Here is a 13,592-nt window from a genome sequence, read left to right as displayed (position 1 = left end):
GAAAAATAATTCTCTAAAATATTTTTCAAATTTCTGCTGAATTTAGGTAACTTTCAAACCAAAAAAAAAAAATAAATTTTAGATTATTAAGAGTCTGAAAATTAATTTTAGATAGAATATATTCCAATTTCATTCTTCTCTTCATTTTCATATGTTTATAATTTGCAAAATACCATTTAAACAATGCAAACTAGATTTTTTTCCGAGTGCAACCGTCTGAGCCAGGGACTCTTCCCAACTAAGCCGTCTGGACAAATACTTTAATACCCGCCATTCTGTATTCGGCAAAGCCTGCGGCATAAAAATGAAGAAATATGCTTTTTATGCCGGCGGCGGCGCGATTTCGTCCTTGGTCCTTGTTGTCCTCTACACAGGCACTCCAACAACTGTGCAAATAAGTAAAAAGTAATCCTAATTACAATTGCAAGTTATAAATAAACATGGACAACGGGAAAGTAGCTGCGGAGCCAACAATGGCCAAACTGCGAATGCGAATCCTGACGACGTCATTGTAGTAATGAAAATCCCCAAGCAAGCCATAAAAGGGATAAACCTAACGAAACGAAACGAAATGAAAGGAATGAAATTTTTCCCCGAGCTGCGAATGGTAACAGAGTAACAGATTTTTCAGCGTTAGTGCGAGGATAACTGACGGAAGGAGGAGTCAGACGCTCAACGATGTGTGTACGACCTGTGCTGATTTTCGCATGTTTTTCTTTTTAATACCTCTTACATTGCGGGGTAGTTAGGGCCACTATCATATAAATATGTCTGGCTTGGTGAAATAAAAATGTATAATACAAGAAGGCTTCAGGATAATGACTTTTATGAGCTCGAAACCATTAAAGCACTAAAGTTTTCACGAAGAAAACTTTAGAATAAAAAGTTGTATATGTTTAAGGTTATTTATAAATATTTTAAGAAATAGAAAACAAAATTTCTGTTTCTTTGAATCTTAACTTACACGAAAATATATTTACTTCTGGATCTAATGAGAAATCTCCTAACACAACTAACAATTTTTTTAACGGCTGCATCCGCTTGGCCCTAAAATATTTCGCAAACATTTGTTTGCTTACGGGTTTTAATAAAACAAATCGCTTAAATAGCTTAGCTCCCCTTCGATGGCATTCCATAATTACAAAATGTCAGGCAGGGGGACTCAGAGACAAATGGGAATGTAAGGGCGGCGGCGGCAACTCAAACCCTGGAATGAATGGAAACCCATTTTTGACAACCCATTCACCTCCGGAAACAAAGGAGGCAGAACCCTTCAGAACCCTTTTTGACTTTCACAAAGGATCAACTGCATTCGTCAACAATGGGTGCAGTGAAACAATGCTGTGTACGCGCTATGGGCTACCTGGCCACAATGGGAAGGACGAATCGCCGCATAATCAATGCGATGATCTGCACCCCTCCAAGGCTTCCTAGTCACGCTTTCTGCCCCCTGTGAAGCGTTAAATTGAAGCAATTTGACTGTTTATCGTTCATCGTCAGCCACGTCGCACACAATGCCCCGGAGGATGCCCTATTTGCATAGGCACCGCCTAAAAACTAAGTAAAATGTCAAGTCGTCGTCTGTGTGGCTGTCCGTCTATCCATCTGTAAGTGGCCACTGAAACTAATGCAATTCATGTGTTGACTATTTCCCTTCGATCCGACCGCTCCTCGGCTCCATCGGGGTCTATCTGCCTTTTGTTTGTGTTTACCCATGTCCTGACAAACGTCCTGTCTGTCAATTTGCATGTTACCTTGCATTTCTATCGCCATTGAATTGCCCCCTCGCTCCGTCCTGAGAGCTTATCAGCTGCAGCTTCCTGCCACACGTCCTTCCTACGTCTGCTGGCCTCCGTCCACCTGAGTGGGCGGGCACTTGTATTTGTTTATCTAACTATCAAAGTCCTGCGTGCTGCTTGCGTAACTCCAGATTCGAGTGTGTTAATTGCTGCCCAGGCTCTCGGGGCCCACTCACGCGCGTGTCCTTTGTGCAGTGCTAATATTTTCATTGATGTCCTAGGCTGCCTAATCCATTATTTAGTTTAACATCTCTGCTAAATGTGCTAAAATCAGTCCCTAACACTCCCCCTCTTGGCTTTCGTTTACATAAAATCTGCAGTTGGTTTGATTTATTTTCCAGATTAGAGGTTAAGTAAATTCTTACTCAAAGCATAGTTGAGGTAAAAAGGCCAAGACCGACAAAAACTGGCCAGGCGAAGCTGTGGTTATTTTAGAATATACATTTTCCAAGACGGTAAGTCCCATTCAAGCGAACTTGCAGAGTTGATTTTTCAAAAGGACACTCAAATTATTATCTGTATAATTTATAATACCAATATTTATTTTGGTGACAGTTAAACAAGAAAGAAAGCTAACTTTGGCCAGCCAAAGTTTGTATACCCTTGCAGGTTAATATTAAAATCTATCATAACTAAGCCAAAAATGCATTCATTTCGATTCGGAAAGCAGTTTTGTGTTAGTTTTTATTAATTTAAAAAAACTGCATACCAAATTTAAAATTTTAAGAAATCAAAATTTTTGGCCATTTTTGCTAATTTTAATGATGTAACCCCTTATCAAATTTCGCAAAAATGGCCAAAAAATCGATTTCTTCCGGACATTTCTAGAAAGATTCGCCTGTTAATGCTGATCAAGAATATATATGGTTTATGGGGTCGGAAATGATTCCTTGACTTAGAAAAATATTATTTTGTAGTATAAAATCGGATTTTTTATATTAAAAAACTTCTTGATTTTTTTTTAATTAAAAATATCATAACTCGGCCAAAATAGCATTAATTTTAAATCGGAAAACTGTTCCGTGCAAGATTTTCTACAATTAATAAATCTGCATACTTCATTTAAAAATTTTGAAAATTCAATTTTTTATCAAAATCAAAAATTTTAATGATGTATAAAATTTTGCAATAATGGCCAAAAAATCGATTTCTTCCTGACATATCTAGAAAGATTCCCCTGTTGATGCTGATCAAGAATATATATACTTTATAGGGTCGGAAACGTCTCCTTCACTGCGTTGCAAACTTCTGACTAAAATTATAATACCCTGCAAGGGTATAAAAATTTTGTTTATAATATAAAAATGTCTTTAGAGTGTCCTCAGTAGTGATTGATTATTCCATTTCGCTAAAAATGTCTGTTATCAATTTTACCCTCACTGCAATTAAAATTCATTCGACGCACTTAGTGTCACCCCCTTGGGTATTTCAGCAATATTTTTTAATTTTTATCTATAATCATTTCACGCGTTTTTAGCACGCTTCACGCCCTCCAAGTTTGTCCCATTGGCAGATAAAATGGCCCTCGAGTTGTCAGCTGTCCAAAACACACAATGAGAGCTGGACAAACCCTTTTTTGGCAAATGTTTTTCGAAGGTTCACGTAATGCGATAAATAAAGTCATTCAGGGTGACGATAAACGACAACGAGCGTTACAAATTGAAAGCCTGTAAAATGAACAACGGACAAGCACCGAACAGTGCAATCAAAATAAATAAAGTAGAATAAAATCAAATAAAATCGTTCAACACTCAGCTTTTGGGTAGCGACTGACAGAGCTGACAGACAATGCGGCGAATTGAGAGAACTTTTCACGCATTTCCACAAAAAGGCGCCCAAAAGCCAAGGGCAGAAGAACGAGCAGAGGCAAATGAACACATTGCCATCTTTTTTTTCATTCCATCTCCGTAAATGGCTTTCAACTAATTTTGCAGCGAATGTTTGACAGGTGGGACAGCTGGAATGACCCACAAAATGAATGGATGTCAGTCAGTGCGTCAGCCCTTCATCCATCCATCCATTGCTCTCCGGTGGCGAACAATCGAAAGTGTCAATTAAAAGGCGGCCAAGTATTTGGGCTGTCCCGACTGTGAAAGGCTGAAAATTGTATTATACCCTTCCAAAGGGTGGTATACACATGGGCGAGGTGTTTGTTAGACTCCAAGAAAGGAAAGATACTTTTGACTCTATAAAATATATCTGTGAATATATATAATTCCAGCTAAACATACGTTTCAAAATTCTAAAATATATTTCACCAAGCATTGCTATAATTTCGAGTGTAAAAAAAGGTCGGCTTGCAGCAATACCCTTTATTTTTGTTATTTTATTATATTTGATTTAAGCGTTTCGAAAAGCATTCACACCGAGAGATCCCAGAGCTCCCAACCCACCCTCGACAATGCCAGTCGTCGATTTGCGGTCAGCGCCGTAATCATGTTATTTTCGATTTTCGCTCCGGAATCGGAATCGAAATTGGCGTGGAATTAAAGCAGATGTCAAATGAGCGGTCATTGATCCATCCGCACTGGAGGCAAGTGCTCTGATTAAAGCCTTGGGGGACCAAAAGGCCTTCTGGACTATGTAAACAGTAACTTATGTTGAACTTCCTAGGAAGGTCCCAAAGGATTCTCCCTCCGACAGATCGATGAATTGGAGTTTACCAGTTTTACGGGAACCATAGTCTTAACATACCTCCTTTGTTTACACTCACTCCGTTGATGGGTACGTGTTTATCTTGAAGAAGTATTTTTGTTTACTTAATGCCTCAAAAATATCCCAGCCTTGACAATGTTGAGACTTCGATTGCTTTGAAGTAAAACATCCCAATGAAAAGGGATGCCCTCCTCAAGGAAATACAAAACAGAGAATGTGTCACAGAGAATGCTTTATGGTATACAGCAGGTTGAACTATTGCTTTTGTTTCGTTTCTCCCAATTAAAATTGCTTATATTCCATTATGAATAAAACAATGAAATCAGTTTTGCTGTTTAAATAATTGAATACTATATATTTGCCTTCGAAAAATGTACACACAATAAATGCATTTAAATTAATTTAGAAATTAAACTAGTATGGAAATCAACTGACAAGCACACCGCAAAAAAAGATAACTTTAATGTTTTTTGCCGTGATTTCCAAAAGAACGGATAACCATTACAATTAGTATATAATTTTTTACAGTATACTCTTATTAATTTTTACAAAATGTATGTTTAACTTAGTCTCTAACCGATTAATTTCGAGTTTTACGTTATATTAATTTACACAAGTCTTGTAGGTAGGTTCGTGATTCGTTTTTGATTGATAGTGTTCTTTTCAGTGGCGGAAAGTGTGCTTTATCAGTGTTGCATGTTGCATGTTGCATTGTTGCGTGTTGAGTGTGTGGATCGGGGGGCCAGCTTCGGCAAACGTTTAGTACAAAGGAAAGTTGGAAAGTGAAGAATTTGTGCAGAAAGTCGAGGAATACATACAGACATATCTCGGAGCCTAATTTTATACTTTAAATATTCTTGTAACTTTTCTCTTATAGCTCGTTAATTCGTTAATTTTTTTGTTATGTTTTTTTGGTAACTATATTTTTATTTTTTTTTTGTTAAAAACTTTCGAAAAAGATTGCACAAACATTTTAAATATCTTGTCCGTGTGTGTGTGTGTGGGGTGTGTGAATGTATGTGCCTGCTTTGTTTCCTTATTTGTTCTACTATTTTAACTACGATTTGCCGTGTAAGTTGTTGCTGCTGAGTGCCTCGGCTGGTTTACCCTTTAATGCTATTTCCAACTCGCCTATGGTTTTGCCTATTTTCCTGGTTTATAAAATGCTGCCAGTTACCTGCTGCTGGCGCAGCTGCTGCTTTATTAAACTACTATGAAGCTACTACGTTTAACTCTTAGTACGTTTTCTGGTGATACTTATGCGCATTAAACTAAAAAGGAACATATACATGATTATCCATTAATATTAATTATAAATACGTTTGTTTCGATTTAAATATTCATAGTGCTTGCTTTATAGTCAGAGTCATTTGTTAGCGGGTAGTACGTTTCCATAAATTAAGGTTAGCATTAAGAACTGAATACTCGCGTCTGCGGGCCTATAAGTAGTTGCATATTGAATCACAAATCATTGATGAAAACTTCATTTTACTTGGTTTAGGCGACGTCGCTCTGCACGCAATCTTGGTCCGTTAAATTCCGTTTCAATTTTATCATCATCATCATCATCGTCATTATCTCGCTCGACCGTCTCACCCTAGGTAACTTTGCTAGACGCGGCGCTTCCATCTATTTAGCAAACAATCTATGTATCTCGCCGATACCTGTCCTAGATTATACACAGAAATTTACAGTGGGGGGCTTCGGTAGTGGGGCGTATGAGGGTAGGCGTGTTTGTTGGGGGCTAGATAGTTCGGCCTTAGTCAGGGGTAGGTTCACAGGCATGTACAGTTAGCTTGCAGATGTTCAGTGTTCTTCTCGAAAAGGTACTACAAATCAGTTGAACTTTATATGCTAGTTATTCGTATCGCTACTACCGTTACTCGTTACTCGTTACTCATCATTACTCATTACAATATTTATTTATTTCCTTTCGTTTTATAAACAAACTATGTGGCTAAATTCTAAACCTTAAATTCGTCTTAATATTTTCTTTGCTCGTGTGCTTTCTTGCTCGAGAGTTCGTCGTGATGCTTCCGGGGTTTTTTCTTTAAAATTCAGCTTGCTTACTATCATATGCATGGGGTTCACTACCGACCGATTCCTAAACTCGGATATTTACAGGATGCTCTGGACACCGTCTCCTCCCATCACCTCCGCTCCTTCGTTGGCATATTCTCGACTCTACTCTATAAATGATTGGTAAGCGACTTGGTTACGTTTCGATTCTTTTCGTTTCTCGTTTGCTCAGTGGGTTTAAGTGTTCCGACGCTTTGTGCCTTGCTCTCGGTCCCTCCGAGCTCTACGCAATTGTGGAGTGGGTCCAGCTTGGTGTATCTAACCTCTGCGTAGGGACCGCTTCCTGGTGGAGTTTGCGTTTTCGTTTGGAGTTCTGCGTAGGGTTTCATAGCTGCAAATAAAGATGAAGAAAGTGCCAAGGAAAGGGTTTAATTTGGGAAATAAGATACATTTTCATTATGTTGCTATATATAATATATATTGTTTCTTTTCCAGGAGTATTCTTATTTTTATATATTTATATAAACAGAAATCTTAACGACTTACCTCAAATCCATTCAATATGGGGCTTTCATCAATGATACCACAGCCTGTTGTTTTGTGCCCTCATGGCACCGTTCGCCATTCCAGTGCTTCCGTTTCCGGACTTCGTCATGTTGCTCGAAGCCTCGCCGTTGGCAGTCGCTGACTTTCCACCGGCCTTCAGGTGCACGCCCACCGCCTCCTCGGCGGGCGACAATCCCGCCCCGCCGTTGTGCCGTCGGTACTCTGACGTCTCTGCTCCACCTGCTTCGCCAGCCTCCCTCATCAGGCGCAGGGCCTTGAGGTGTTGCCGCTGCTGGTGACCTTCGCGCAGAGTCGCCGCTTGCGGATTCTTGCCACCTCCTTGGGCATGCTTGTTGTTGTGCAGGGTCAGGCTGTACTTGGGCTTGCTGCCGTTGCCGCTGCCGCTGCCACCGGCCGCGCTGCTGGCCAGGCTCAGGTGCTGCGGCTTCTTCGGCATGGTGGTGCTGGCGGCGGGAGTCCGCTTGGGCACGAGGCCGGACTCAACGCCGCCGCCCGCCGCGGCCACCAACTTCAGCGAGGCTTCGAACTAGAGGTTGTCGGGATAGCTGCGAAAGTTATATGTCCTGGCCCGCTGGAACTCGGCAGCAGCTGCCGCAGCGGCCGCCGCCGAGCTGTTCCCGCTGCTGTACGGATTGATCATGGGGGCGGTGGACTGGGAGTTCATGGTGCCCATGCCGTCGTCGTAGATGCCGCTGTGCTCCTGTCCGCTGTTGTGGCTGTGGCTGCTCTTGCCGCCGCCGCTGCTCACCGTGTTGGTGTTGCTGCTGCTGCCGGCGCTGCGCTCCGAGCCCGGTCCCTTGAGCGGCTTAAAGATGGCAGTGGTGGCATAGTACTTCTCCATGGGCGGCGGCGGCACAGTCGGGGGTCGGGGGAAAATGCTGCTCAGCGGTGGCGGTGGAGTGCGGCGCACGTTTACATAGCCACCGGGCCCACCAGGGCCACCCACCTTCGACGAGGGCAGGTAGTCCTGCATGTGGGGCACGGCATAGCCACCTTCCGGCACATCTGCGAGTTCATGGGGGGAAAAACGAGAGCGAGAAAGAGCGGGAAGAGAGTGTGCTTAGTCAGGGAAATTGCCACAAGATGTACATATATTTGCATTAGGGGCCGGCGTCGCCATATTTTACGGCTCTCCGCGCGCCAGCCACCGGAAATGCGACGAAGGATTTACCGAGCTCGGTTGGTGGTCAAGGGAAATCAGGGGAGCAGCAGGGAGAACACTATACACACCTGTGTAGTCGGGCGTCATATTACATTGTAAATCATTAACCGCGGCGTAGCCATTCACGCCACTGGTGTACATATTCACATTGAAGGGTTCGTGGTAGAGACTGTTCTTGCCAATCGAGTCGTTATCGTCCACACTGGCCTGAAAGTGGAAAGACAGGGTTGGGAATAAGTTAATTTAGAAATAAGTTTTAGAAGAATCACAAATCTATTACAATGCCAGGCGTGCATTCCTCGCACTCGTTTAATTGGTGATTCGCCGAACAAATCCTTTATCTTAACTCAATCTGTTGCATCGACTTCAATCTGGATAGTTTCTGGGAAAATCATTGTCCTACCTCCCCCTACTGTAGCACTCAAGTTTTCCACAGACAAAACTCAGTATTTCCACTAGAGAAAAACTTCTTTAATCCAATTTCGCCACAGGACTCGGCCCAGTCTCCTCCACCTTAAGTTGGTCGAACTTTAAAGTTTCCCTTTTGCTGCCCACTCGGACCCCTGGGCACTTAAGCCTGACCCCCACAAATCAACAGAGCACACTGGCACACACATACTCGAGAACGACAACGGCCGGAGTTGGGCGTTGAAAAGTCCCATTAAATAAATGCCGGACGGACGGAGGGTGCCTCACGTAGGACTAAGCAGTGTGGAAACTCCACGCTACATTGAACAATTATGTGGAAATGCGAGGCAGGAATTTGCCGTCCGCCACGCTACGCACACGTATCCCCATCGTGTCCCGTGTCCCAGGTCCCCGCCGTCGCCCAAGAGTCACGTCATAGTCACCCATTACCCAATACCCATTACCTATTACCCATTACCCGCTGCCCACTCACCTTGATGCTGGTGCCGTTGGGACGGTGCTTGTCCACGTTGCCGCCGAGGGTGTTCGGGTTGAAGCTGTACTGGAACGCGTCGAGGACGTTGCTGCCGCGGGCGCGCTTGGTTCGCGAGACGATGAACAGGATGATGGCCACCAGCAGGATGATAATCGTGGTCAGGACCACGATGACCACGCCGATGAAGTTGGCGTCGTTCGGCTCCTGATCGATGGGGCGTGGCGCAATTACTGCAAGGGAAGCGGAAAAGAGCAAAGGCAAATTGAAATTTAAATTAACAAACGCGGGCGTCGAAACGAAATTAAATGTAAATATTGTTCAACTAAATAATTAGCCGTCGTTCGAAGACTTAAAAAAACAAGAGGCCCCTTTCGGAGCGTGAATGTAAATGTGAACAGTTAATTGGATTTATCATTCGTTCGTTGGGCTACTCACACTGCGGTCCGTTGTTGTACTTGCTGTTGCCGCCGGACTCGCCGTCCGCCGAGGCCACGCCTCCTCCGGGGCCTCCGGCCGAGCCGCCCACTCCATTGGGCTTATTCTTGCCGTGGTTGTGCTGGTACTCGTTGCTCTGCAGCGGATACTCGCGAGTGTCCTGCGCCAGACCAGGCAAGTTGCTCCGCTGCTCCTGCTCGTCTGTGAAATTTCCCAGGGCGGGCACTGAAAAATGGATACAGAAACAGAGACACGGGGAACGGGTTAGATTAAAATTCACTCTTTGCTCTCCACTCCGCTTCCATTCTCAGAAGTTGCCGCGCACAGCTGCGCTTCAATGATTAGTTTTTTTTTCAGTGCCGGCTCCCTTTCTTTGCACCTTTCGTTCCGCCTTAAATTGTTTTGCTTTTCGCCACGCTTTTCCTTTCGTATTACTTATGGACTATAACGTGTTCATTTCCCTTCTCCCCAAAACCAGATGTCTGATTTGATTTCAGGGGCGTCACTGCGGGGCGCGTGTCTTCTGAATATGCATAGAGTTCCCTTTTTTTAATGATTTCGGAATGGTTGATCGGAGGAAGAGGAAGCCCTACATCTTGGGTGAGCATTTATTACAGCAGTTACGCTCCAACGGGCTAATCGAATTAGTTAACCTCGAGCAGGAAGAACTGTGTATATTAAGAGTTTTCTTACATGAAATTGAATCACATGGAAACCGGGAAATCTTCTGCCTTATTCCCAGCATATATGTTTTAAAGATTATCACCTTCATATCAGATATAACAAGAAATTTCTCTATCATATCATATCTATCATACTTCAGGACCATATCATTCCCACGGCTCAGCTATCTTTGGGCTTCAAAACATCTCTCGGGGATGGCCTTTGCCCTGGCTTAGGCTGATTATTAGCCAAGACCCTTGCCACACCTGTCCGTTCGTTCGCTCGTTCGTTCGTCCATTCGCAACGCTCGGCGAGAGCTCGCTTTGATCTCGAAATAATGCCATCCCGGCTTATGTTGCTCTGGAGTCTGCTGGCACTGCGGCATATGGCCCGGTGCTACGGCAAAGTGTTGTCATTTATCTCGCCAACATCTTGAAGGCATAACAAAGCGAAATGTTTCGGGGTGGGTCCTACTTTTTGTCCTCCCCCTCAGAGCCTTTCTCGAAGTGCCCGAGGCTGGCCAAAAAACGTTTCCTCGAGTGGGTGACCCCGTTTCTTCAGACAGTAAATGGCGTAATTACTGTGTGAAGTTCTTGGCGACTCGCCGAGGAAGAGGAGGCGGAGGCGGCACGAAGGCACGGAGAGTAGAGTGGAGGAGTTGAGACTGCTGTTTTGAGTTATGTCCCTGCTCCTTAGACAGAACGGGATGGGATAGAATGGGATGGGATGGTGGCTTTTGTTTCGACATTGCCATTGTCCTTCGGGTGGCTGAGTTTTTTCCCGTGTGCTTTCCTCCGGCAAAACGGGAGTATCTCGCTCCCATCGCTCGCTCCCTGCGCTCTGCGGTCGCCATAAAACGTTTAAAATAATTAAAATATTTCGTGCCACATTTATCACACATCCAGAGGAAGGGACTCTAGGGGTAATGGCGAATATGCCGCATATCCTTTGCCACAGTTCGCAGATCTCGCCGTTGTTGTCGCTTGCCATTTATAACTAATTCTCTTTGTGTGTCCCGTAGGTTTTTCCCTAGTCCGGTCATTATACCCTAGCCCAAGGGTTTATTATTTCTAGCAGAAATTTGACTCTATAAGGTAGATAATGTATACTGTCTACATTGGTTTGAATATATAAATGGTATGGTATTTAATACTAATAGTTTACATCTGATAAGATGATGATAGCCTGAAGAAAATATTGTTTCTTTAAAAAACCTTTATATGTAGGTATATAATATACTTTGCCTTGAAGATAAGCGACTCAAAAACTGACTTCAAATCCTATATAAATATCTTATGAACTATGTCAATTGAAGGGTATTTTAGGCTTCGGTCCCCTAAGCTAGCCTTCCATTGTTGTTTTTGGCCATTGTATTTTTAGAGACCTTTAAAAACGTGTATGGCACTGTGACGACAACGACAGCAATCACCGCGAGCAAATCTCACAAATTGGGGTTAAATCTGTATACACTCGCACAGTGCCTGATAAAAATATACGCATCCACTCGAAAGATGCGGCCCTGCCTGTCGTTTTGAACGTGCGTTTCTTTTGTTTACCCTTACCCTTACCCGCTCTTAGAGGCCTTTGCTCGAGTGGCGCACAGCATAAAAAAAGTATAAAAAACAGCTGGTTGCCACTGGGGTTCCTCCATGCCTCCACCTCCACCCCCCAGAGCATAGGATTCCCCGCCCTGCCATCCTATATAGTGTATATATCCCGTCCCATCTCGGCTTGTGTGCGTGACAAATGCTTCGTGGCGATGTTTTCTGTTTCTGGTTTCTTGCTCGTCATGTAATTGCTGCCAGGGAAGCGGGACACAGCATGGGAGTTTTTTGGTGTATTGTGGTTTCGTTTTTGGTTATCCTTGCTTCTTGCTGCCCGCTTTGTTTGAACTTTTTTTGCCTTGTAATGCTTGCGGCAAACTATTCAGGACTACTGATCGTCAGTTGAGTGCTATTCTCCTCGCGGCCGGGTTCACACGAAATCCTTAAGAGCTCATTGGTAAGGATGGAAAGACAGAACAAAGATCTTAAAGACTTCTGATAGCTTTATTATGTGAAGGTTCCCCTGACATTTTTTGTTTTTGAGATTTCCTGTAACACATGGTTTAAGTGTTCTTTACCGTATTTATTCTCCTCATGTTCCAGCTCTAATTGACCTATAAAATCTCAGTTGCATTCGATTTATGATCAACTTCCCTTTATAAAACTATTAAACCTCCGCAACCAAGGCTTTCCCTCCCTAATCTGAGTCCCTCTGCCATCTGCCCGGAAAACGTGTTCCCTTCCTCTCTCTCGATATTCATACGGCACGCTCTATTTGACTCATCAATCAAACCCGCCTGTCAGGGGACTTTATCCCTTAGTCTGATTTGACACCTAGGATTTTCAGAGGGGACTTCACCGCGGAAATTCCAATGAATATAATAGATCCTTGCTTCACAGCCGATCTGGCAATTTGTACACAGAATCTAAGGGAGACTGCATAGTCTAAGCATGTCCTGGGATTGAGCCTGAGCCTTGCACTTGGTTCAATTTAATCAGGACATGTCGGGACATTCATAGGAAATGTTCTGGGAAGTGCAAAGCCTGCCTGGCTTGCAGTTAGGGGTTCGGGGATACATCCCTACCCCTAAGTCACAGATTGTTTACATTAAACTGAGAGAGAGAAGGGGCCTTGGGTATTCTATTGACTTTATATTTTTCCAGCCAGAGCCGGATTTGCTCCTCTGACCGTTTATCTCCCGGCTGTCCCCGGTGGAAACACCCTCCGTCCTTCCTCTCGGCATTGTTGTTAGCCAAAATGTTGGAAAAAGGTTTTATCCCCCTGTTAACTGTAATGCATTGCCTCCCCAGGGCACCAGCGCACTCGAGAGTGAAATGAAGCTGAAAAATGCATTTGTACGTATGCAATTCCACTTCCTCCGGCTTGAGTTACTCGCTCATTCACATCGCTCGCATGGTAAATGCAATTTTCTGGCAATTTTATTCATCTCGGCGTTCCGACATCGCTCACGTACTCACCGGATATAAAGCTGATCTCCGATAGCATAATCCATTTGACGGCAAAGTACAAATTGATTTTCAAATATTTGCCAACCCGATGGTGCAGCTTAATGGTCACATCCCGGGCATGATCCATTATAGTGTCGGGCATATACGAGAACTGTACGGGTTCTCCGGAGAAGTACCTTCCGCCAATACTGAAGAATACCTTGGCATGGACAAAGACCTGGGAGAAAAATTAAGAACAGGGGGAATTAATGGACAGAAATTAAACACAGCTTATCCCAGGTTCTCTATGAATTTACACAAGAACTTATTCCAGAATCAATACAGATTATTTATATTTCATTGTTTATTTTCTTACAAATCCCTTGAATAAATAT

General features: G+C 43.5%; 2 protein-coding genes across 3 annotated transcripts in view; both read right to left on the bottom strand.

The window, feature by feature from the left end:
* Window positions 1-4,786: 4,786 nt before the first annotated feature.
* Window positions 4,787-7,476, bottom strand: LOC138929668 (uncharacterized). Its single transcript, XM_070289130.1, has 2 exons — window positions 7,020-7,476; window positions 4,787-6,864 (listed from the first exon to the last, which is right to left on the bottom strand). Exon 1 carries the CDS (start codon window positions 7,474-7,476, stop codon window positions 7,048-7,050), a length of 429 nt encoding a protein of 142 aa, XP_070145231.1. The 3' UTR covers window positions 4,787-6,864; window positions 7,020-7,047.
* A 90-nt stretch (window positions 7,477-7,566) lies between these two features.
* Window positions 7,567-13,592, bottom strand: part of LOC108082751 (uncharacterized) — a 29,282-nt gene continuing 23,256 nt past the window's right edge. For both annotated transcript variants that reach the window (XM_017178267.3, XM_070289129.1), the window contains 5 exons: window positions 13,228-13,435; window positions 9,542-9,766; window positions 9,104-9,336; window positions 8,271-8,409; window positions 7,567-8,045 (listed from right to left, as the gene is read on the bottom strand). In XM_017178267.3, the coding sequence (XP_017033756.1) occupies window positions 7,567-8,045; window positions 8,271-8,409; window positions 9,104-9,336; window positions 9,542-9,766; window positions 13,228-13,435 (1,284 nt within the window). The remainder of the gene's footprint in view (window positions 8,046-8,270; window positions 8,410-9,103; window positions 9,337-9,541; window positions 9,767-13,227; window positions 13,436-13,592) is intronic.

The sequence above is a fragment of the Drosophila kikkawai genome, chromosome 2L (genome assembly GCF_030179895.1).
Source record: "Drosophila kikkawai strain 14028-0561.14 chromosome 2L, DkikHiC1v2, whole genome shotgun sequence".
NCBI classification, from domain to species: Eukaryota; Metazoa; Arthropoda; class Insecta; order Diptera; family Drosophilidae; genus Drosophila; species Drosophila kikkawai.
Note: the sequence above shows the minus strand (reverse complement) of the source record. Positions and strands in the feature narration are given on the sequence as shown.

Excerpts from the sequence above, each read along its gene's own strand:
- LOC138929668 (XM_070289130.1), bottom strand. The coding sequence starts at position 7,476 with ATGCCGAAGAAGCCGCAGCACCTGAGCCTGGCCAGCAGCGCGGCCGGT.